The sequence below is a fragment of the Xiphias gladius genome, chromosome 23 (genome assembly GCF_016859285.1).
Source record: "Xiphias gladius isolate SHS-SW01 ecotype Sanya breed wild chromosome 23, ASM1685928v1, whole genome shotgun sequence".
Lineage (NCBI taxonomy): Eukaryota > Metazoa > Chordata > Actinopteri > Istiophoriformes > Xiphiidae > Xiphias > Xiphias gladius.
In genome coordinates this window covers 29724494-29751542 of record NC_053422.1, presented here as the reverse complement: position 1 = coordinate 29751542, position 27049 = coordinate 29724494, and the positions used below count along the sequence as shown (strand labels likewise).

The window sequence follows — 27049 nt, the reverse complement described above, 5'->3', positions numbered from 1 at the left end:
ATATTCATAAACTAAAATTAAGATGATTACTTTGTGTGTTTATGTACTCTGTAATGTTCAGTACTGCATGTGTAACATTTTGTGCAATGCTGGCAGGTTAACATGAACAAAACCCACACAAGCTGTGAGAGACAAGGAAACACCCTGGAAAACTGGTAAGTATTTTTGAGTTTAAACAGTGTTAGCATATTCTAAATATGCTCATGTTGAGATTTTTTATTAACAATGCCATTAAATAATGTGAACAAATCAATTAGCTGGGACTGTTGAGTTTTCTTGAGACAGTTCTCATTATGCAGGTGGTTGATAATGACTTGTGCTTGGAAGTCTGAGTTATGTTATGTTTTTATTGGTATTTTTGGAGAAGACCATATGTTTTACAACAGATTTAATAATTCAGAGCTCTAAAGAAAGGGAGAGAGCCAGAGTATCATTCTACCATTGACTGTTGCCATCAGCTGCTTATATTTTCAACAGGCAAACTCCTAATCACCATAGGAAACAAAAAGAAAACAAGAAAAAAAAAAAAAAAAAAAACATTTTTGATTGTTTTGTAAATAACATCCAGGGTTGCATCAATCAATTATTTCAGAAAAAAAAAACAAAAAAACAAAAAAAAACCGGAAAACAGTTCTCAGGTTTACATGTTTTAACATTTGCTTGGTAAAAGGAGGGAGTGAAATAATTAAGGAGTGCAGAGGGGAAGAGATGCTGAGATGTTTCCACTGGGAGAGAAAAACAGAAAGTCAGCTGACTATCTTCTTAACTTTCCAAAGAAACCTGACAAAACGTCAACACTGAAAGAAGGACAGACAGAAGGATGGATGGATTGGGGAGGGGTGTGTGTTTGTCTAGGGCAGGGCAGGGGGCTACAGCCTCCACATCCAAAAAACCTGCTTTTTCTTTCGGAGTGGAGAGTTTTATTATATATACATATGAATATATAGATAACACAGCTGACAAAGGCGTGTGTAAATCTATACATTTCCATTACATAGATAGTTATTATGGAAGGAGAGACACAGACTTTCTGTTTGTCGCTTGTCCAGAAAGAGAGACTTGTTTGTCCTGGTCACCAACACTCCTGCAGCTCTGCTCTGGGCAGAGAGCGCTCAGAAACCTACAGACACACAGAAACACAGGCAACATCATTAGCACAGTGTTCACAAATGCAGATAGAGACTAGCAGGCACTGGCCAAACTGCTACAGGAGGAGGTTAATGTCTACAAATAGGAGGTCAACACTGAAAACCAGCAAAAAATGGAAGGTAGAACGGCAAATAAAAAATCAGAAAGTCTTCTTTATAGGGAATAACAACATGACACAAGACATACCCAAATTCAGTTCTTTAATTTGTTCAGTATCCCACCTTGAACTCTCATTCTCTCAAACAAACTTAAGTTATATTCAACAGTCCAGCTGCATAATTATAATTAATATTTAAATATTTTCTATAAGAGTTTACTTAAGATTTTTTAATGACATCACCGTACTTTTTCTTGTATGTGCTTATTTATCCAAGTGGTTCATAAACTGTGAGACTCATTTGCTATGATACTGCTAATACTACTACTGAAACAGAACGTGGGCTTAAATAGGAGAACAGTGTGAGCATTTGCATAAACTGTTCACAGTGGCCAAAATGCTCACTGGAGGCACTGTGCTGTTCAGAGTGGCCCTGACATGAAACTTCACCACCACTACGCTCAATATGACTCATTGACAGATCCATTCAACATAGCAGTATCTGCTGACTGCATCTCACCTGATGGGATGCGCACACAGACATCACCATATACAGACATTGCCTTTGTCATTCCTTAAGTTACAAAACACCAGCATTCATTGTTTGCATTCACGAGTCAAATGGAAATATAGCATTACTATAATTATTAAAACAACTGTTATGCAATCAACTGGCCAAACATGATGTGGAGAAAAGTTCATCACCATCCACATTTTTCCTCCACAGGCTTTCCCCTTCTTTTAATTTAATATACAACCTAGGAATGGTTTGGACTAACCCGAGCAGGAAAGGCATTACCATAGCCATATTACTGTAAAATCCTGTTTGACTATGCGAAAAAACATTACTTCAGCTTACTGTTGGTTTCCATTTCTGACACATTTCTATTGACTATAAGGAACAATGCTGAGGTTAGAAAAAGCTGCTGTTTACAATAATATTAGTAAAATGCCAATTGTCATTATTAGCACACAGTCACACCACTATGAAAGCCAACTATGGTTGAAAACCAGCACCACTTAAAGACACACCCTTTGTGTTTGAGTTAGGATGATTAAGATGTATTCAGGTATGAACAATTATAAGACTATAATTAATACACATATCAGCGTTCGGTATCAATACTATTTAACTTTGATCTAACCAGGAAAGTGTTACTAAGACTGGCAGCACAGGCATTATTGGATGCAACTGTCAGGCTTTTACAGCATGAGCTACAGTTCATGACAATCAGAAAGTGCAATTTTCCTTTTTTAAAATTTGGATGTTTTAAATTATTTAAATTGAAAGGACTGCTGCCACACATCCGCTACAGTGTCTACTCTAGCTACAATCTAATGACTGAACCATGCTAAGGGGCTGAGATTAAAGACCGTCAAACAACAGCTGCACCTTTACTGAACAATGTCTCTTCACCAAACCACTCTTACAGTAACAAGGGGTGTCTGGTGGAATGTTAACATTTCTGTGAGCTCACAGGTGTTATGTATGTACATTTCGGACCAAACTATCATCCAAGTGTGGAGCAGAAGAAACTAATTATACCACAAGTCAGAATGTTTTATGAAAAAAAAAAAAATCATAAAGCCTGCATTTTAAGTATTTCATTCTGTCTAATGTAATCCAAGTCTTAATTTACCTTAGGAAATTAAATTAAAATAGATAAAATGTCATTAGTAATTCAACCCATGTGACTTTTCTGTTTCTTGATTGAACTATGTAAGTGAAGAGTTTCATCGCTAATTGCAGTTTAGGTAGACTTTGTGTTGTTCTATGCCACAGCTCTCACAATGCGCATGGTACACAATGTTATCGGAAAACTGGCTCACAAGTCAAAGTATCTAAGATAGCTCATGTCTGAACCAGGAACACATGCTGATTGTTTTCCTTTGACAGTCCACTGGACCTGTTGAAGCCTAAACTGAAAAGCTGAACACCAGTGAAAGAACTTGGCCAATTAGCACAGTGGAGTGAACTCAAATTTGTGACTTGCCCAATCTCCAAAGCTCAATCCTGTATCATTTATAAAACAAACAGGCATAATAAGCACAATATTTCACAAAACAGTATAAGGTGACTGCACAGAACCCAAGTTAGTGCATTGTTTAATCAAGATTAACCAATACTTTATGGAAGAGAAATCCAACAGATGCACTGGTTGACCATGGATGTATTGTGGGTCGCTGCTTGGCCAATTCTTTTACGCCTTTGTTTTAATGAGTAGCGAAGCGGGAGGAGCTATTTTGGGCGAGTCCTTTTCATTTTTTCCACTGATTATGTTAGTGACTCGCAGTGGGAAAACTTTAATTCATCTACACTACTATAACTCGGATCGGCATTAAACTCCCAGCATTAAGCTCCTGGTCCAGCTGCATGTGGTGAGGTGCATGATGGACTCGAATTTCGACTGAAAAATCGACTGAATTTCACGCTGTGACTGGATGATTCTTGCTGAACTTGCACCTTAGGAGTCATAGTTAAGTTCCCCCCAGAAACTTTTTTTGTACACAGGGTTGTACCTTGGACTTCTTATCAAAGAACCAGATATTTTCTAACACATTCAATTATATGAGCTGACAATTCAAGCAGGAGAGTTGATGTTGCTTGAAGTCGGTCTGTCTTAGATGTGGGGGAGGAGGAAGGTCATTATGTTGTAATACTTCCCAACAGTTTTTCCACCTCCTGAAGCTCCGTTTTTTTTTTAACTTGTCATGCAAACTTGATTATTTTTTACCTCTGTATGTACATTAACAGAAGATAAAAACATAACATTGAAACATTTAAGTATTTATTGATTGATTTAACACTATTTACTACTTTTTCATAAGAATTTTTATTCCCTGATGAAGTCTTGTGGAATGAGCGGGTTAATGAACCAGATCAATATTCTGTTTACAACAGAAAGCATTAATTCCTTTTTTTCCTGTTCTTTCTTGAAATTTTGTCAGCCACAGCTGATTCATTCACAACAACTGGCTACAGCTATCAAGGTGGAATTTCAACTGTGGCATCAATTGTAGGATGAGGATGTGCCATTTGGGATACTCCAGTTGAAGTATATATGCCACCCCCATCAAAGATATCAGAAAGACAATGGATTTTCCCTTACTGCACTGGCAAAATGGAAAACATGTCATAATACAGGCAGCAGCTTCATCAGGAACCCAATATTATAAATATAGCTGCAAACGGCAATTCCGGGTTCAAGCTCTTTTGTGCTCAACAGAAGGAAGTAGCTTAATCGGCCAAAATTAAGGCCAAGCAGCAAGAAGTTGGTTCCAGGGTTCACAAAGCCGAGCAAAGTGACTTCAGACTTCAGTGACTAGTTTAATTCTGCTTAAAGAAGGAGTGAAACCAATCATACACTTATCATCAAAAGCTTGCAGCATTTCATTAATTGTGCACACGAAGTTCCATCATTTATCCCCCCTTCATCGGATTTGAATGAAACTTGGTGTGTATTGTTCAGGAGAGGCATGTTGAATTATTAGCAGATATATGTAGAGTATATTGAGGTGTGGATGTGAGTCAAATTTGAAGTAAATAGGACTCATGGTATGGGGGGGCTGGCCTGTCAAATCTTTCACTTTTTTGACTTAATTATAGTGTCACCATCTGGCCGACTGTAATCATATTTCATGGGGAGCATTAGCACATAATTACCAGTTATGTTACCAAGTTTCATGTCTCTAGCTTGTTCGGGCTCACCATAAATTGAGCAATGGCATAAGATGGCACATAATGATGAACAGGCCAGGCCCACATGCACCACTCAATATGTCAATTCAGATTTCGCTTAATACTTGTCCCCCAGATCACGTTCAGCAAATATGTTGAAATTCTGTCCACCAGGTTTTGAGGTACATATTTTCCATCACGGCAGACTTTTGTGGTCCACGAGGCTTTTTTGTAGAGCACACTCTGCTGGACTCGTATGTCAAATTTCAAGTCAATCGGACTTACACCGTGAGGAGCAGGGCCTTTCCAAAATTGCCTTTTTTTGGCCTTAATTAGAGCGCCACCATCTGGCCAGGTGGGCTCATGTTTCATGCGAAAGCACTTGCAAATCACTTGCCAAGTTTCATGTTTCTAGCTCATTCCATCTCACAGCAATTTGAGCCGATTCAACAGAACAATAACAATAATAATAATAATCCAACACAAAAAACAATAGGGTTCTGTCCCTTCAAAGCTTGAACCTTGATTATGAAGCTACTTTTTCTATAGTGTTACTGGAAGTGGTAGATGCTGATTACATGCCTATGGGTGCATCAGTGATAGTTGCACAATTGTGAGCTCTGCTTTTGGAAAGGCATAGCAAAAGGGGAAACCTGACTTGCCTGAGCCCTCAACACTCCCTTCACCAAACAGCTTAGGATCTCTCTTGTGTGTGTTCGTGGGAGATGAAGAATTTCCCCTTCACCAAAACCTAATTTGGCCATACCTTGGAAGAAACCTTTGGGAGAGGCAGATATTCAACTACAGCCTGTCTCCAGCTCACTGTGTAGAGGAAAATGCATTCGGCATTTTATCATCCCAGTGGTGCATCTATTGGCGAGTGCACTGGAGGGACTGCAGCCGATAACTTCGCAGCACACTCAACCAAAGAGACAGCAAGAGTTTGACCTCTTTTGTCTTTATTTCTCTTCTGCAGAGGGGGAAAAACCCTGGCATATCATCCTCAAACTCTGCTGGTTAGTTCTCATGTTTTCAACATTTACATTTCTACAATGCATTTTGTTTTTTATTTTAGGTTGTTTATAATAAATTCAATTACTAAAATAATACATTCATTTATTAAATTTCTGTGTTCTTTCACCATTTAGTTGTACTTTTAATGTGTATTTTTACCTCCTCAAAGGAAGTTATGTTTTCACCCATGTTTGTTTGTCAGTAGGATTACGCACAAAGTACTTAAACAATGTGCACCATTTTGGCAGAGGCAAGGGGGCATGGGCCAGGAAAGAACCCATTAAATTCTGGTGCGGATCCGGTTAAAGGTGTGGTTCAAGTCATTTTTTTTTAATCACTCCCTTTAATGCTGCGAGATAGTGCTTTTGGACAATTTTGTCAATATTTGGCCTTGGCGGAGGTATGCGCTCTATTAAGTATATACATATATTTAAACTAAATACAAGTTTTCTATGAGTCTATTTCAACTCATTTGACTGTTTGAGAATAGTGATTATTATTTATAGTTTACTGGCTGGACCGTAACTATATACATATACATATATATATACACATACATATATATACATATATACATACACATACATATATATACATATATACATACACATACATATATATACATATATATACACATATATACATACACACATACACACACACATATATACATACACACACACACACACACATATATACATACACACACATATATACACACACACACACACACGCACACATATATACACATACACACACACGCACACATATACACACATACATACACACGCACACATATACACACATACATACACACGCACACATATACACACATACATACACACGCACACATACACACATACATACACACACATATACATACACACATACATACACACACACATATACACACATACATACACACACACATATACACACATACACACGCACACACATACACATATATACACATACATATATATATACATACATATATATACACATACATATATATATACATACATATATATACACATATATATATATATATATATATATACATACACACACACACACACACACACACACACACACACACACACATATATATTATATATATAAATATTATATAAACGTGAATGTCACTGAGTGAGTGATGAAGTTACACCACTGGTCAACCAGCGAAGTGTTGGAGTTCCCCCACTGGCCGTTTCTCTTTCAAAGTGAATTAGCGCAAACGGTTTCTATTAGGTCATCATTTACAAGCTGTGTTGCCAACTAAGCACCTTTGTCACTAATTTATCAACTTTTCACATACCTTTACCTCAAAAAAGCACCTCCCGATAAATCTAGCGACTTTTTGGATAAACTGGAAAAGTGAGTTGCCAGTATTGCCCCGCGAACACAAGGTCGTGCTTTACCTCCACAAACACATCCCTCTCAGTCAACTGACCACAAGGCAGCTGCATAGACGTGAATGACATAACTTTCTCTCTAGGTGATCATTTTGCACGTACATATAGCCGAAATCAAAGCACAGCCATTGTCTTTAATTTGTGTGTATGGTGATTTTTGTCAGAAGGGGTCATGGTTCTATAATCTGGATTTCAGCTTTGCAGAGCAGCAGCTTGGAAATGACTTAGAAGTGACTGCTGGTTAACATGTAGTCTTAATGGCGGTGTTTCAGTCAGTATTTCATACTTGTTCCGTTGTACAACAACAGAAACAGGAAAGCATGTAAATGAGAACAGCTTTATTGGAAATTCAGCTGTATTAAAATACTGTATATGTGAGCGCAGACAGTAGGAGAGAAGTAAACAGATTAAGGGCGGTCCAACCATATACTAGTCTTGGACTAAGTCTTGTTTTGGTTACATCTGTGCCTGTATAATAGTTTTTTATTTGAAATTTGAAATTGACATTCTGACTCATTTCAGTTGGATTTATATTACTTTAACTGCCACACAGGCATAGGTCATCATACAATTGTACACTGTGGATATATACATTCAGATACTGTGTAAGCTTTGGTTGTTAATGTTGCCTACAGTTATGAGAAATTTGAAACTTAATGGGACCATTTCCTGTCTTTATCATGTTAACAGTTTAGGTAGTTTAACCAGAATATTCATACAATATATTTAATGGCCCACAACCTACCAGATAATCCTTTTTTGAAGCTGATGTTGCTCCAAGCACAATTTTTCTTATTGATATCCTTGTACACCAGGGAAGAGATGTCATATAATTCAGATACAAGTGCGCTTAGCTCCTCCATCGTTTCTCTCTGTTTGGTTTCTGTAGTTGACATTCACAAGGCACGCCGTTGCAGCCAGCTGGAAGTTTGCGTTGAGGAGAGCAGTAGCCGTCCTCCCTTTCCTTGCTGCTATTGCCAACCTCGGTGGCACACTGAAAACAATAGAGGCAGCGGCAGCAAGAGCCCGCATCTCTGGGTCCACCATACAAAATATTCCAAGCTGGCAAAATAGTCCAAGCAATCCACACACAAAGGGTACCTATGTGTACTTATGAAATCAATTCCTGATGAAATTCTTATGCATTGTGTTCATGAGGCTTTTAGAACAGAAAAGGGAGAATATCTGAGAAAAATCTGAGATTTAGAATCTGTGAAATTGTTAGTTGGATAACTTTTTGCACATGTATAATGCTCCAAGTAAGGCATATTAATTGAAATGATATTTAGTAGGCTGACAAGGCTAGTTGACCACTTGTTACAGAATGACCTGACTGAGTTTCTGCAATCTAATGGGACAACATCTGTTATCTGACCTGGCTTTGTGACCATCTTCAAGACCAAGACTGGACCCACAGCTGTCATCAGTTCTACTATAGGTGGGAATGCCAGGTGGTGTTATTGACGTTCTTAAACATCTATGTAACTAATAACCAAGCTGGTTTTTAAAAAGAGAATTCAACAGATAATCTAAGTACGTGAGAGACAAGCAAGTGTAGAAACTTAATATTTTGTTTTAGCATTTCATGTCGCATTAATTTGTGTAAATCTATGTTAATCTGTGCTTTCACAGCAATGTGTATGGAACCAGCCGCGACAGACTCACTGACAATTTAGCCATCTGATCACATACACAGCAAAAATGTACAATTTTTCCATTTAATAAAATGAAAATACTACTAAAAAGCCAACTGAACAAAAGATAACGTGTCAGTATGTCTATGGTTGCTTGCTTAACAGTATTATGTCAGCCAGACTGTGTGTGTGTCTGTGTCTTATTGTTTTACATACCCCTGTCTCACATAATCAAGCAGTAATTGCAAACTACAAAAAAGTAGTTTTGCAGTGTTGGTTTACACATATTAAGAGTTTGGTCTCATGTAATGCACAACAAGTGGAATGTAGTTCATTTCTGATTTTTTAATTTTGCATTCATTTGTCATATCATGACAATCAATTTTTCCTATGCCTTGTAACCCTTTTCAACAAAACAAGAAGTCAAGTTAGCAGTAGTTATTTTTTTTCCAACCTCTGTTTATGCTACTGTAACTGACAGTAGCTAATTCAGCGGTTGCTCCCCCTCCAAACGGCAGCCCCGCTCTCCTCACGCTAGTGCGGAAGTTGTAAACAAGCAAGGTGGAAAGTGGGACAGACGACATCTCATAAAACCAGCGTGGTGTGGCAGTATTTTGATTTAGAAAATTTAAATAAGGTTGTATACAGGTTGTGTCAGAATAAACTGGCATATAACCACTCAACCAGAGCAATGTGTAACCACATTCAGCACAGGCATGTGGACTTGATGTGGACTTAATTACCTAGACTGTGGTTGGCCGCCAGTCTAATTTTTTGCCACAGTTTCATAGTAAGCCGAATTTAAAGTTCATAATAACATAAAAGATGTCTCATATAATGTTTTAGGTCATGGCCTCTTAAGAACTTCCTATACCTCAAGTTGCCTCTCTTCTATTTAGCTGTCAGAACTTGTGCTTGAATTCTTTCTGAACCACACTGTTAAGCCAATTACACAACAGTTCTTTACCATTTTAGCAGTATTTTCCATCTTTGTGTGTTCTGTGTGAATGCTTTAATGGTTGCCACTCAGGATAGTGACAGTGGCATGGGGCTAACATTCCTCAGGTTGCTGTTCCTAATGAGCCACACCTGGTCTCCATCAGCTTGACACCAGGTGTAGACCATTAATGTCAGTCAAACAGCATGAAAAACGTCATTCCATATCAAATCAAAAGAGGCCTCCCAACTGACAATCTTGGATTTGCTTCTTTCTTCATGTAAATAATGTCATTGTACCCAACAACTAGTGTGTAAAGTTTTTGGGCTTATATCTTCACTATTTCTTCAAGTTTTTAATTTCCTGACACTGTTTTAGTTAAATTGTAGAACTGTTTTTTCCAGAATGTCCATTTGTAGTAAAAAAGAGTGTGTTTGATATCATAATAAATATAGTTTGGTTCAAGGTACCAACTTTATATTTTGTGCATTTACTAATCAAGACATGCTATTTCCAGTGGTATGATTATTTTTAGGGTAGACTTTCTTTCAGACATGTACCTAGTTGCTAAGAAAGTAGTATAATTGAGTAAAAGATCTGATGTAGTTCAGTGTGACGATATAATGGGCTCAAAAGCACAGAATAATTTTTTAATACAATTTTCGATAGCCATAACTTGGCAAATATACAACTGTAGGACAATCGTTCATGAAGTTTAAGACATCTAATACTGTAGAACACTCCGTGAAAATTTCAAGCATGTAGCATGAAAACTTCAAAAGTAATTATTTATGAAACTTATTTAGCAACACTTGTGCATGAGTGCCACAACCCTTTTTTACAGCCTCCATATCTCAGGAACTGAAGAAGATACAATCAAAAAGTTTTTATATATAATACTCATGTAACAGTACTTTCTAAACTAAGGCAATGTCGGGAAATTAAAAGCTTTAAACAAATAGTGAAGATAGTGAACGTACAAGCCAAAAACTTTACACACTAGTTGTTGGGTACAATGACATTACATTTTACATGAAGTATGAAGCAAATCCAAGATGGTCCGTTGGGAAAATTTTCTAAAAACTGTTTGACATGTATTACCCAAAAACAATTGTTATTTACAGAGGGAAAAACAAACATTCATTTTGGTGAAGAAATGTTAATAAAGACAGACTGCAGAAGAATAAGAGGTGTGTGATGAGAACAAGTTGGTCAGAATTAAAACACAGTGTCACAGTGGAGAGAGCCCGTTTTCCAGCCCCAACAAAGGAACAGAATAGCATGGCAGCAAAGTTAGTAGTCAAATTCCCCAAGGACGTCTTTGCTTCTGCAAGACAGACCAATTGTATCAAATTCTTTGATTTTGGAATTTCTGTTCTTTTAGGGTGCCTCCTCAAACTTATAATGCTGTTTGGCTTCATCATACCAACATGAATAATTCATTTCCAATTTGGTGTTTTTTTTTTAAATATATATATATATATATATATATATATATATATATATATTTTTTTTTTTTTTTTTAATTAAAAAAAAAAGGGGGGGGGGCACTGGGGTGTGGGTTAGGGAATAAAACAATATCTAATAGTCCTAAATACAATACTGAATGAATATATGAGCAATTGGTGTCTGTAAAAAACGTCGCTTGGCTGTTTGCTACTAACCTTTCATGTTAGGCTTGGGTTTGTCAGTTTGCTTGCCTGTGGGGGTTTGTGCCTGCTGGCCCTGGCCCCCGGAGGAGGCCCCCTGCTGGGCTGCTTTCTGTTTCAGCATGGTCCAGTCAAATGTGTAGTCATACTGGTGGTTCAGAGTCCTAAAAAACACAGAAACATGTTATCAGCATATTCCAAACAATCAGCTGTTTGAAAAAGTTTATGAAAGGACAGTAGGAAGATGACAGCAGACTAGAAAAGAAGATATGAAGCAATGAAAATAACGGCAGAGGGAAAGAAGCAAGTAGTGTTAATTTCATTAACAAAAACTATGACTAAATATGTTTTTCAACAACCTTTTTTTACCATGACTAAGACAAGATGATGATGATGATGAGGGGGCATCAAGGTACTTTATTGTTGACGAAAAAAGACAAGACTAAAATGTTTAAAAAATAAATACCAAAATGTGTATTTTCATTGATGAAAAAGAGGGGACAAAATATTACAGGCTGTTTGATCAATGCAGCACCTCCGTTTCCTGTACTGCGTGTGTCATATCAGTACTACGCCAGCCGTCAGAATACAATGAACACAGCATGGAGCACAGTGGACACTCAAAGTAACTTACTGGTAGTCAACAATAACAACACCAGAGCTTGGGACAAAGAAATGAGGTGATAATTGAGCTAATAATTGGCTAAAAATCCGTTAAAATTAGGCTGATTAAAAAAACGAATGCATTGCTTCTGTCTGTTTTACTGTCTATACAGCTCATTGTTTTAGAACAGTTTTAAAGAGTATTGGGCCCCAGGCCAATTATCAATTGGTTCAAAATACACCAATCGGCAACAACGTTAAAAGCACCGACAGGTGAAGTGAATAACATTGATTATCACGTTAAAATTGCACCTGTCAAGGGATGGGATAAATTAGACAGCAAGTGGACAGTCAGTTCTTGAAGTTGATGTCTTGGAAGCAGGAAAAATGGGCAAGCCCTTTGACAAGGGCCAAATTGTGATGGCCAGATGACTGGGTCAGAGCATCTCCAAAACAGAAGTTCTTGTAGGGTGTTCCATGTATGCATTGGCTAGTACCTACCAAAAGTGGTCCAGGGAAGGACAACCGGTGAACTGGCAACAGGGTCATGGGCGCCCACGACCTATTTATGTGCGTGGAGCGAAAGCTGGCCTGTGTGGTCCAGTCCCAAAGAAGAGCTACTATAGCACAAATTTATGAAAACCTTAATGCTGGCTGTGAAAGCTGTCAGAGCACACAGTGCATCGCAGCTTGCTGCGTATGGGTCTGGTATCGCTGACCAGTCCATGCTAACCCTTGTCTACCGCTGAAAGCACCTACAATGGGCATGAGAGCATAAGAACTGCATCAAGGAGCAATGGAAGAAGGGGGCCTGGTTTGATGAATCACGTTTTCTTTTACATCATGTGGATGGCTGGGTGCGTGTGCATCTATTACCTGGGGAAAAGATGGCAGCAGGATGCACTATGGGAAGAAGGCGAGCTGGCAGAGGTAGTGTGATGTTCGGGGCTATGTTCTGCTGGGAAACCTTGGGTCCTGGCATTCATGTGGATATTCCTTTGAAATGTACCACCCACCTAAACACTGCTGAAGACGAGGTAAACCTCTTCATGGCGACAGCATTCCCTAATAGTAGTGGCCTCTTTCAGCCCTGCCACACTGTCAAAATTGTTGTTCAGGAATGGTTTGAGAAACATGAAAAAGAGTTCAAGGTGTTGCCTCGGCCTCCAAATTGCACGGATCTCAATTTGATTGAGAATCTGTGGGATGTGCTGGAAAAGCAAGTACGATGCATGTCTGACTTAAAGGATCTGATGGTAATGTCTTGGTGCCTAATACCAGAGGATACCTTCAGAGGTCTTGTGGAGTCCATGCCTCGATGGGTCAGAGCTGTTTTGGCGGAACAATGGGTAAGTCCACACATTAGGCACGTGGTTTTAATGCTGTGGCTGACTGGTGTAAATATGCACTAAAATGTCAACAATTTGCATTGATCAAAACTAGACTACAATAGTTAGGTTTCTTTAACTGAGATAAGAATAGAATGTCCACACTTTTAGTCGACTAAACTTGTCTAAGAAAACAGGGTGAAATTGAATAAATATGATAAATATAGCCACAAGCAGCGATTCTGGTTTCAAGCACTTTTGCGATCTACAAACAGAAGCAGCTCAATCAGCCAAAATTAAAGCCACAAGCAGCAACGAGTAGGTTTCAGGCTTCACAAAACCGAGAAAATTCACTTCAGCTAGTTTAATTCTGTTTAAAGGAGTGAGACCAATCACACACGTTTCATCACCACTAAGCCTGCAGCATTTCAATAACTGCGCACTCAAAGTTCCGGCCGTTTCAAGTTTTGGCCCTTAATTGACACCGGATTAAGACTAAATTAAAAACAAAAAAATAGCTAAAAAAAATTGACAATAGACACAAGAGATGGAGGGAGGGGAAAGTCAGACTGAAGGACGAAGAAGGAAGGTAAAAATTTGCAGTAGAAAGAAAAGAAATGTAATCCTATATGGTATACAAATAAATTGCACTTCATGCAGCTCGCTCTGATCATTTATCTATAGGCCATAAATACCAGTGAACATAAAGAAAAAAGAACAGTGAAGGAGTGAAGAAAAGAGAAATTTATGCATTCAGGAGTACTTTTACCCAACTCTCTACTCTAGATCTGAGAAAAGGCTGTCAACAAAAGTAATGAAATCAGCAATAAATGTCAGAATCTACTGGAAGCATGTATGATTAGGTATGCAAGTATTTTCACAGTGGCACAATTTCGTAATTTTGTCTCTGTACACCACACCACTGTGGATTTGAAATTAAGCCATCGAGATGTGATTGAAATGTAAACTTTCAGCTTTAATTCAAAGGGTTTAATGATAATATTGCATTAACATTGAATTACTGAATTACAGCCATTTTTATACATACTCCATCATTATCCGAGGCTCGAGAGGAATTGGACAGTCTTTCATAGCCAGGTGTGGCCTATTCCCTTGTTATTTTATGACAAATTAAGCAGTTAAAGGGCTGGTGTTGATTCCGAGTGTTAAATTTGCATTTGGTAACTGTTCATTGGAACTCTCAATATGCGGTCAAAAGAGATGTCCATGCTGATGGGACTGCTTATAGCTGTAGCAGGATGAATTCTGAAGTGCATAAGGCTATACTATCTGCTCACATTCAGCAAAATGCTGCAAAACTGACATGATTGTGCTTCACTGTACAGATGGCAAATGACCTAAAACATACTGCGAAAGCAGCCCCAGAGGTTCCTGCAATATTTTTGTTAAACCCCTTGAATGAAAGTTGAAAATCTACTCTTTAATCACATCTTGATGGCTTTGTTTCAAATCTATTCTGGTGGTGTAAAGAGGCAAGATTACGAAAATTCTGCCAAGGTCCAAACACTTATGTACCTAACTGTATAAGCAGTTGCTGATGTAGAGCTGTTTAGCAGTATAAGCGACCCAAAAAAACAAAAAAACAAAAAAAACAAAACACAACTGGGGACTGGACCAATAAGTGTTCCACTTTGCAAACTTGTCCGTAGGTTAATTTTGTCATAACCAGTACAGAAGACGACCCGAATCAACACTAGTATCAAACCTGGCCACTGCAAAAATGGCCTTCTTCCTTATGTGTATCTTTGTTTACCTGAAGAGGATGCGGAACAGTTGGCGCAGGTACATGTAGTCTGGGGCCTCCTCAAAGCGCAAGCCACGGCAGTAGTTCAGATACATGGCAAACTCTGCTGGGAAACCCTGAAAACATGCATTCACACAACTGAGTCGTGTGGATGTGGAGTAACATAAGCTGCACTGCTAGTCCTGTTCAGTGTGTTCTTACCTTACAGAGGACCTCAACAGGGGTGGACATCTTCTTCTCCGAGATCTTCTCATACTTCTGCTTCTTTGTGGCAGCCTTACGAACACACAAAAACATTAACAATGCTCCTAGCAACACACTACCACTGAAGCATCCTTGTAAACCCTCTGTGACACTGACAACACTAGCTTAAATGCTGTATGAAAGTTATTTTTTCTACAGCATAACAACCATGTTGGCACCACAGCTCACCAGCTGCTGTTATGAGCTAGTGCTCAGTGGCACATACCCCTATTTGGCATTTATTAGCAGTATATAAGCTTGTAATAACTGGTTTCCAACAGACTAATGTAGCTGTTAGCAGATCTTAGTGTTTTTGAACAACTAACTCCTCCTGTGGAAACCTGTAAGTGGAGGCTGCTGTATAAACAGATAATGAATTACAATTTGTTAAAAACACAGCTGTAACATAAAATAAAGCTGCAAGCAGCGTTGATCGTGCACTCACATAATTGTGCACGTCGGGGGTGCTAGCAGAATGCCGGTTGAGGCAGCTGTGCACCTTCCCGACCATTGGACACTGCACGAACGAGTAAGATGTTATTTCCTGCGTAAAGTGGGTGGCGGCGGACATAACGTATTGCACATTTTATGTGTCATTCCTGTGTCCTGAATGTGGTGCTAGAGAACATATGCAAATCATGCTTTATGTTGTTGTATATCAAGTGTACATAGGATCGTGAAAATTTTATGTAAATAAATGATGATTGTCACACAATATTGGCTCATAGATATATTCAGGCCAGGACTCTTCTCAAACTTGAAATTTGGGAATGATCTTAAGATGTGATTTGAGTTACAACAGTTTCTGTTTTCATGTCAAAACATTGAAATTCACCATACTGCCAGGGCCGTTCAATGGAAACCCGCTAGGAGTAGTGTATCAAAGTATAAAAGAAGCCATTTCCTGTTGGCAGTAGGTGGCGCTATGACTACAATGGAATAGTGGCATATGTGAAGTTTGGAGTAGATTGTACAATGTATGTTTGAGTTAGAACAACTTCCCCTTTCATGGTGACACATCTAGATTCAGAATGCTGCCACAGACATAGCATTCAACGAAAACTCAAAAGCTTCAAGATTTCCAACATTCTGAAGGTCTCAGGATTGCACTCACTAAACTGGAAGTCAATCTGATCAATTCTCTAGGAGGAATTGGTTAAAGTACAAGGCCTGTAAATGGCAAACACTTCGCCAAAATTGGACAGTAAATTCACACTGGCTGACTTCCTGTTGGGTATCGGGTATGGCTCCAAGAGGCTTTTTTGTAAATTTTGGGATGTTACATGTAGCTACTGAATTCTGTACATGTAGGTCAAACACACTTCATTGAAATTTTTTAGGGGGCTCTATCAAACCATTTTCAGACAGCCATGTGCAAGACAAAAAATATGTAAATTTTCCACCACGTCTGAGGCATGCTCAAAGTTTTTGAGTTTTTGAGCACCTTTAGCCCCTCAAATCTGCAATTAATTTTGGAGGATGATAATAAATAATAAAACAAAAAAATAATAATGGGGTCCTTGCGCCGGTCCGTGCTCATGCAATAATAATAATAATAATAATAATAATAATAATAATAATAATAAACAGTGATTTCAATAGAGTCCTTGCACTGTTTAGTGTGTGTTCATAGGAGAATGTAGGACAAATACTGTGCACAAAACACTTATATTATCACTGGTCATAAACCATTAAATCTTTATATGCTGCTTATAAAAGCTAAATAGGGGGACTTAAAGTGTTACCAACAAACTTTAAAATGCAACATCCAGACAACAAAAAGTGGTTTGAAAACAGAGAAGGATAAAGACCATTAACTGACACAGTCAGTTATATTTTCATACCTTTAATCCCTGCCACGGCAGACTGGTTCTGTTGAAGTACATCAGCACGTAGCCTAGTGACTCCATGTCATCACGGCGACTGGAGACAACAATTTTATTTGTTGAGTACAGAAACTGAGCATTTAACACACTCTGACTTAAAAAATAATGCATAGTAGATATTTCACAAAAATTGAAAAATGAAGGGATAAACTGCAACTCAAGTCATAGATTGCTCTGCTTAATTGAGAAACCAGTTCCCTTGTTTTCAAATGCCAACACCAAACACATTTCAATTATTGGATTGATTTCTAGAAACATCTCTATAAAAAAAAAAATAATTAAAAAAAAAAGATTAAAAAATGTTTTCCTTGAAAGTCGCCTTTGAGGATCAAATATTAAATGTGTGCACAGACCTCTGTTCAATGCCCAGGTGTGCATTGATGGAGGCATAGCGTGCTGTGCCAGTCAGGTTCTTGTCTTCTCTGTAGGGGATGTGCTGTCGTGTTCGGTTGTCACGGTACTTCTTGGCCAAACCAAAGTCAATAAGGAACAACTGACAGAGAGGGAGACAACACATGAGAATTATCTGTCAGTGACACCCCAAATAACAGGGATAATAATCCAAAAGTTAAATCAGAAGTTAAGATTTATAAAATTATTTCAACATATTTTCTTAATTTTAAAGAGAAAATTAGCACAATCCTTTCGCAAAACACAAATATAAAAAACAATTTTGCACTGATTGAGGAGATCCTCGTGACAACATGCGCAGGAGAAAAAGTGTCATCAACTATGTCACTAAAGATGAACGGTACTCTTACAGCATGATAAAACTATCCCACTTCCAGATGTGACAGTGAAAGCTGCATCAGACAGCTAAACGTTATTAATGTACAATGATTGTGCACTGTTTTTTCTTCATTGGTAAAGCACATTTTAATGATGTTATAAAAACAGAGGAATACAAACTCAAATTATCAACATTCCATTACAACATATTGTTGTTAGGCTGTGAGAACACACTGACTCAAATCCCATTTTTATAAACTGCTGAAAAAACAGTCTAGTGCAGAGGCTACAAAAGATGGATATTAATACATGATTTCTACATATAGGTGATTCAGCAGTGGCATACCGTTAGCACAATGCCGATCTATTGTGGGACTGACCATGAGGTCGCTCGATTTCACACTCAAGTCAAGCATCAAGCTGTCCGGTCAAATCCCCTACGATGCCCTGGGTGGCTTGTCCAGTTACGAATGTACTGTCCTAAAACTATTCTGTTCAGTCCGGCCTTTTGTTAGAACCTCTGACAATTATGCCACTTAGTTATACTCTAGTTTTGTCTTATGTGGATAACTGTGTTTTTCCAATCAAATTGATATATGTCATCTGTAATTCTTAATGACTTGTAAGTATAAGAACGGTAAACAATCATGGTAAGCTCAGTGATCATGCACAAGCTGAACACTTCATGAAGAAGCAGACCAAAAAGCGGACACTAAACCCATCCCATCCTCCCAACCTCATCATGCCTGTGTACTAACTGCTAATCTAAACAATCGAACAACCAGGATTCACAGTTAGATACATAAGTATTTGGACAATTTTTGGAATTTTGCTTCTGTACACCAGCTATCCAGATGTGATTGAACTGTAGACTTTCAGCGTTAATTGAAGGGTTAAACAAAAATATCACATTATCCGTTTAGAAATTACAGCCATTAGTATACATAGTCCCTCATTTTCAAAGGCTCAAATGTAATTGGGCAAACTGACAATTATAAATATAATGATCATTTTTAATACTTGGATGAAGATCCTTTGCAGTCAATGACTGCCTGAAGTCTGGAACCCGTGGACATCACCAAATGCTGAGTTTCCTCCCTTGAGATGCTTTTCCAGGCCTTTACTGTAGTCACCTTCAATTGCTGCTTGTTAGCAGTTCCTTCTGTCCTCATTTTTGTCATCAGTAAGTGAAATGCATGCTCAATTGGGGTGAGGTCAGGTGACTGACTTAGCCATTGAAGAATATTCCATTTCTTTGCCTTGAGAAGCTCTTCTTTCGCAGTATGTTTTGGGTCATTATCCATCTGTACTGCGAAGCACCGTCCTATCAGTTTTGCAGCATTTGGCTGAATGTGAGCATATAGTATAGCCCTATAAACTTCAGAATTCATCCTGCTACTGCTATCAGTAGCCAAATCATCAATAAAGACCAGTGACTTAGTTCCATTGGCAGCCATATATGCCCAGACCGTAACAAATGCTTCCACCATGTTTGACGGATGATGCTGTATGCTTTGAATCATAACGCTTTTTTAGATGTTTTCTGGCAAAGCCTAAGCTGGCCTTTCTGTTCTTGAGTATTACCAGTGGTTCGTACCTGTGGTAAACTCTGTGTTTACATTCATGAGTTGGTTGTCTTCTGTGGTCTTCCAGGCCTTTGGTGTTGCTGAGCTTGCCAGTGCATTCCTCCTTTTTAAGAATGCACCAAATTGTTGATTTGACCACTCCTAAATTTTCTGCCGTATGTCTGATAGGTTTGTTTTCTTTTTTCCCAGCCTAACGATGGCCCCATTCATTTGCATAACCACCTCTTTGAACCGCATATTGGTATCATACCAGGTGCAACACATGGAATAAACTCCAGACCTTTCATCGGCTTAATTTGTTATGAAATAACATGGGAACAGACCACACCTGGCCATGAAACTGATTGTCCAATTATTTGAGCCTCTGAAAATGAGGGACTTTGTATAAAATGGCTGTAGTTCCTAAATGGTTATTGCAATATTTTTGATAAACCCCTTTAATGAATTAAAGTCGACACTTCAATTACATCTTGATGCCTTTGTTTCACATCCACTGTGGTGGGGTACGGAAAAAACTGTCACTGTCCAAATACTTATGTACCTAACTGAATCTGAATCAAAATGAAATTATTTAAAAAAAAACAACAAAAAAAACAAAAGCTGGAGTGTCTGTTTCAGCTAAACAGGAGTTCAACAGGGCACAGAATGACAGGCTAAGGGCTCTGCCTTCATGTTGTCCTGCGTCAGCTTATCCAGCTGCATACAAGACAAACTCTGTTGGCTCATGACCCATAGCCAGTCAATGTTTGCCAAAGCAGTCATTGTGAAAAGCAATGTGTTACTAGTGTAAATCAAGTCCAGAGAACACGCCTCTGCAGTTAAGAGTCTGTCCAGCCAGTTCAATCTAATTTTAAGGTTAATGTCACATACCACCTTCCAAGTTTTTCTATGCTGTTCAGAGTGCTGCTATTAAAAAACACAGCAGTTCTTAAACCTGAATTCAACCAATATGAAGGTGCAATCTCACAAATGTGTGTTATTTTATTAATATCTGTCATACAAGTGTCCCAATAATTTAGTAGTGTGTCATGTTGTTTGCTGTATATGTCAACATTAAGGTCTTCATATAAACCTTGACACCAGAGCTTCCACTGGCATTAAGTTAAAGAACAACAGAATAAATACTCGTGCAACACCCTACACTGAAGCAGAATGCTGTGAAATCCAACTTCCAGATAACAACTGATTTACAGCCCTAGCAGGCAGTGTCAAAGGGAACACAACCAGAAGTGAAACAGAAGTTATAAAGTCCCCTCTCCCCAAACTCTACGCATTATTACTGAAAAAGGGTTTCACACACTAAAGGAGATATTATACTGCCACATTCAATGTCCATACACACTAAAACATGCTACGACCAAATGTGACCATACCAGAAAATCTGGAATAGCAGCTTACACATATTGTGTCTCAAAATTCTGGTAAATTCAGACAAACTACAGGTGTGAAAAGTTTGAATTTCTTAGATTTTAGGTGAACCTCCTCCCCAGTACACCTGAAATACATCACCATACCTGCCAAATCATTATCTTTTACAATCGTCTACTTACTCATTACTTACTATGTAGGCTGTTTCAGGGACCTGTTTACCTATCTTCATTTTATATGTACACTTGCAGTTAGTTTCAAGCTCTGAATGGAGTTAAGCTTTCTAGTTTGTGTAATTAGGCTTGCTAAGATGTATTAACAGTGCTGCCAAGGGGTACATTCATGTCCACAATTTCAACAAGTCATCATGCACCAATAAAATTTAAAATGAAATAAAACAAATTTAAAAACAGAAAATCCAGTAAATACTGAAGACTGAGACAAATACACTTGAATCAAAAAGGACCTTATTAACCTATGTTTGGGCAGTAGAAGCAGAATCATTAGCAGCCAATGTGAGAGGCTAATTCCTGGTAAAGCATGTGACATTTACATTGGCCTGAGAATAGTCTTAGGAACCTTCAGGAGGAGAATATTGTGGTTTGTCGCTCGACTATCACCAAACTTTAAGAGCATAGGACGTGGGAGTTGTGGTGCTTACTACTCACCAGCTGCTTGATGAAAGCCCTGTACGGCTGACTGCTAAACGAAAGTGAGTCAAATACACTTATGACACCCATGGAAAATTAGACTGCACATCAAGTTCAGCAAAGCTCGACAAAGACATTTAATTTTTGAAAAATAATAAGGTCCTTAAAATTCTGGCAGTAAATATATGAGCGCTTAAAAGGGTGTTTAGGTGGGCTGGCATTACACAAAATAGGAAAGCTGATTTTTTGTTTGTTGTTTTATGCAGCTTTCAGCTCAGCTGGGACTTAGCGAAAGGAGTCATGCAAATAGATATATATAATAATTTACATATTTTGTAAAGTTATGTTGTACTATGCTTTAAAGTATATCACTGGTATTATATTATTAGTTGACTACACGTTGTTTCATAACATTCTCATTATAAAGCTTTTTTGTCCACCCTTTTCGATGTGATGCATACTGATTTGTATTTATCTGTATAATTTCTAATTACACATCAGTTCTGGGTGCCTCATTTCCAAGTCTGTCAGTTAGACATACGTCGACTAGATTTTATTAAGTTCAATACTGCCTTAGTGCTGAGATCAGGTTTGGTTTTGACTTAATGTGAACTACTATAAAATGAATCATTGCATTGCACTTGGATAATGCTTTCACTACTCTCAGGCCAAACATCACATCACATTAAAGAGACAGGAACACGCTTTAATTCAGGAAAAGAAGCCATTCAATTAGAGGGACCGAGATCCCTTTTTACAACAAATAGGGACAATAGCTACTGCCTTGGCAATGCTAATGGAAAGTTTGCTTTCCTCTCCCACTATAATTAAGTGCACACTGGGTGGAGGAGTACATACTTTAGGTATTATGAGTGCAAGATGGGTGCTAGTGGTCTGATTCACTTTAAACCAGTGTAGTTAGATATGATTGCAAAGCGACAACTGCTGTTGTGAGGCAGCTGGTGTTGTGGTAAAGGTCACACCTGGTTTAATCCTGAGAAAGATGGGTCCTGAGAAGAGCTAACAGCCAAGCTTCTTTTCCTCTTCCCCACTGACGAGTCTAAACACTAGGGCAGACAGTAGAGGGGCAGGGGTCAAAATCACACAGCCTCTATCCCACTTCAGTCACAGTTTACATGAGTACAACAGGCACTTCTGGTTGCACCCACATGGTATGCTCCCTTTGATACAACTAACAGTGTTCTGTACGGCTAGGAAAGGCACCTGCTTCTGTACATCCAAGACTGGACCTACACAGGCAAAGAAATCCACTTTAAATCTTTGTGGTACAGATATGATCATTCTGGCCATCAATCTAGAAGAAACCACGTGACTGTGATTTTCTTCTGTCAGGACAACCGTGGAAAGATCAACCCTGTACAAGAAGAAGCCAAAAGTGTCTCTGGAAATGTGGAGATGTTGAAACTTCAATATCATGTCTGACAGAGACAATAAAGGCCAGTGCAGACAGGCAACACCATGGCTCAAAAAAGACCTGGGGGACAGGGGCAGCAGATGGTAAGGAGCCAATGGTTGTCCATTCTCCACCAGCAAAACAAAGAACGCATATAAAATATCTGCTAACTAAGAAGGCTTTGAGAGGTCTCAGAGGGGTGAATTCTTTAAGTTGATATTATTAAAACCAAGATGTTTACAGGCCACCACTAACGGGGAGTTCCTGTCTCTTTGTTTAAATGATGGGTTAAATCTATACTAGAGTTGGGTTAGTATTTGAGAAAAGTAGATAAGCCAGCTGTAAACTGTGTAAATGACTGTCTTAGACTAGCTACCACCTGTATCATGTTAAGATGTCCTGTAGCTTTACCCAAAGTGTAACTTACGCTTCTCTTTTTTCTGTCACTAATGGACAAAAGCTCAACACATACGGTTAGCTGTGAAATAATGTAGTTTATTGCAGAGCTCATTAGTATTTTAGAAACCATTAAATTAAAAATGTAAACACATACTCATGTAAATTACTACTACACATATACTTGTGTAGTTACTCAGGCTACATCATAGGCTAACCAAACAACATTAGTCCAACCTTTAGGACAAAGTACCTCTATAAAGACAAGCTTGTATTTTCTGCAATTGCCAATTTCTGGCTAAACTAAAAACTGTAGGTCCTGCCACTTCTCTGGGGCGTGATCCCAGAACAATTTTTACTAAGTCATGTTAACTTTGCTGTGTAAAACAGAGCACCCACAAATCTAAAACATGGACTGATGTATTGAAACCCGTTTTACAAAACAAAGCATAAGAGTCCAGCTGACCCCAAGTCGTACGCAGCCCTAGCCTAACCTGAGCTAGAGGCAAATAAAATCCATGTATGTGTACAAGTTATGGTAAAAACCAACAGCAGAGAAAGTATGTGAGATAACATCGGTTGCCCAACAATATAGTTTTTAAAGGAAGAATGTATAAATACTTGCTTTTTGTTTGTCGTTTGTCTGCCATGCTAACATTTGGAGGTAAACACAGCAGTGTGCTCACTACCAATCGCGAGCTTCAACTTTAAAAACGTGATTAAGTCCCTTCTGAAGAGAGAGACAAAGTCATGATGTCACATCTGGGCTAGCCTTAGTTCTACGAGCTACTGTAACTCAATACAATCTCTCAATAGGCATTTCTTTCATCGGTCTTTCTGAAAAACTCAAGGCTATTTCCACACTCAGACAAATCGGCTCCAATAAAGCTGTTTTTACAGACCAAGTAACCAGACGCTTGACTGTCCTGCTGTTATCACAGACATGTCTGAGCTAACCATGACCCCTCAGATCGATCGTGGACTCATGTCTTCTGTTGAGCCATGACGTTTAGCCCGCAAACATGTAGGATTTATGGGATATTGTGTTCGTTAAAAGGGCAATTTAAAAAAAAATAGAAAAAACAATGGTATTAGATAAAAACTACTGTACACATGAAGTAAACAACATAATATAGTGTTGAGTAAGATGTCGTTCCAAGGCTGGATTTGTACTTATTAGCATAGTTACAAGTACCAGTTGAATTTTGAATGAGGTTTTATCACTATATATAAAGTTCCAGTTTCACTTCAGCTGCCTCTATAAAAGATTTAACTATTATACAGCTGAGACACTGCACAATAAGAAACTGAGGAGCATCTTACAAAAATTGTTGATGTAAATGTTGGCGCTTAAAAGTGAACTGAAAACAAACCTGGGGTTTATGAATTGTACTGTGTAAAATGTTGTGCGGGGAGAAACTTTGTCAGGCAAGATTCTTTATCTTCATGACAACTTTCTTATCTAGGGATTCTTTTTTATGTCTGCCACGGAGGTTATGTTTTCCCCCTTGTCTGTTTTTATTTTTTATTTTTATTTTTTTATAAAAATCAGCAGGATTATGCAAAAAGTACTGAACCAATTTGCACCAAACCTGGTGGAGGGATGGGGATGGGCCAGGGAAGTACCCATAAAATTTTGATGCAGAACCAGTTAAGGGGGCAGATCCGCTTTCCTTCACATTGTGAGATTTTCAACATTTTTCAGCATTTTTGTCAATTTCTCAGGAAATACTGTATGGATCTTGATTAATTCAGGAAAAAAAAAAAACAAACATACAAACAAACAAAAACAAAAAAACATTTATGGTGTTGAAATCTGAGTTTGTACAATCTGGTGCAGATTGAGAATATAATCTGTATCTGGTTGAAGAAAATGCTGAATCCGCATTACACAGGGAGTTGTACTTACTATGTTTTATGACAAATCATGTATGTTATGTTATATCCTTTTTATCTTTTATTTTTCTACTCTACCTAGACAAATGTGTAGGATTATTTGGCCGTGATGGAGGTATGCAATATACTGAGTGCCACTCTAATGCTAAATGCTAATTTAATCTGTAAACAATCTACTCATGTGAACTATTAGTCCACTGATTGCATTTTGAAACAAGACTGCAAGGAAAATTACTATGAAAACACCGATAAGTGAAAAAACAGTTAGCACATTCTATGCACGAGTAGAAATATAGAAACATTCTACTTTAGTCAATTGTTTTTTCAAAGTTTGCTGAAAGTATTGTGAGTACATCAGTCTGTGAGACCTGTATTGTTAATCAAACTAAACCATACGATGACTGTACAGTTACATCACTAGTGCTAATAAAGCACCAGTTCTCTGTGCTCCTCGCTACTCGTCAAAATACCTCAACACACTGAACAATATGCTTCAGAGTTATAAAGTCATTCTGCTTTCTTAAACCAAGAACATTCATCTACATTTAGTTCATACACAGCCACACCATACTTAACACACAGTTCTGCTCCCTCTACATTTAGTATTGCATATTCACATAGGCAAAAAAAAGACACAGCACACTTGGCTTCAATTCCTACAATATATATAGACAGAACTCATGCCATCCAACACACCGGGGCCAGCAATTTTCGAAGTCGTCACGTTATTGTCAGATGCAAATTCTCTGTTTACTCCTGCATTGGAAGTGGTTTCATTGTAACTGTTGATTCCTTGTTTCATGAAATTATAATTAATGTGTAATATTACAATGATAACCAAATTCTATCATCCTGCATAGATGTGAATAAATATTAGAGAAAATTTAAGTTAATTATTATTATTATTTACTTTGAGTATGCACACACCGAAGCCACAACAGGTCCTCATCCAATGATGGGCTTATCTATTTGATAGATTTAATATAAACTAACATTATGGTATGTCAGATATGTATGACAAAAATAAAAAACTACTGTCATAGACAGCTGATTGATCAAATACTTTGCATTGCTTCAAGTCTTCAGTTCGCAAACTTCACTTGAATAACCCCCACAGCTAATGGCCAACAAGCAAATACACTCTGCATCTGAGTGGGAGAAGACAGCTGCTCAGTATTCTGAGACCAAGCACTGTGACTTCTGTTTAAACTTCCAGTTGCAAACTGTAATCTCCGATCTGCTTTAAAGTGGACTAAACTTCTGTGTCACGGTATACAGTGGCCCCACACGTTTTAAAAAAAAAATATTAAAAAACATTTATAAAGAAGTCATTTAATACATTTTGCTATATAACTGTAAAGTGACCGATCTGTCTAATTCGTCATTTCTCCAAACTGTTTCCCCCATTGATTTTGGAATTGAATAATCCTCTTTAAACATTTCAGTTAAAATAATTCCATTATATTTGAAATATTCTACATTAGACTTAATGTGCACTCAATCAGTGAATGAATGGATGTTTGTTTGCAACAAACAGAGCAAGACTGCAGTTTCACGGGTGGTAGGCTGGCTACAGCAAGGCTGTCACATCTAAAGTCAAAAAAGGAAAAC

At 38.1% G+C, this 27049-nt stretch overlaps 1 protein-coding gene across 4 annotated transcripts in view; it reads right to left on the bottom strand.

Annotated features, from left to right (window-relative positions):
- Window positions 1–327: 327 nt before the first annotated feature.
- The window catches only part of csnk1a1 (casein kinase 1, alpha 1), a 42380-nt gene continuing 15658 nt past the window's right edge, over window positions 328–27049 (bottom strand). The window contains exons 5-11 of one of the 4 annotated variants that reach the window (XM_040119118.1): window positions 22716–22799; window positions 17753–17892; window positions 17358–17436; window positions 15472–15546; window positions 15280–15386; window positions 11590–11738; window positions 328–1120 (exon numbers count right to left, since the gene is read on the bottom strand). In XM_040119118.1, coding sequence (XP_039975052.1) covers window positions 1113–1120; window positions 11590–11738; window positions 15280–15386; window positions 15472–15546; window positions 17358–17436; window positions 17753–17892; window positions 22716–22799 — 642 coding nt within the window. In that variant the 3' untranslated portion in view covers window positions 328–1112. Of the gene's footprint in view, window positions 1121–11584; window positions 11739–15279; window positions 15387–15471; window positions 15547–17357; window positions 17437–17752; window positions 17893–22715; window positions 22800–27049 lie in introns of those variants that run through there. The other 3 variants (XM_040119121.1, XM_040119122.1, XM_040119119.1) reach the window with 3 other exon arrangements.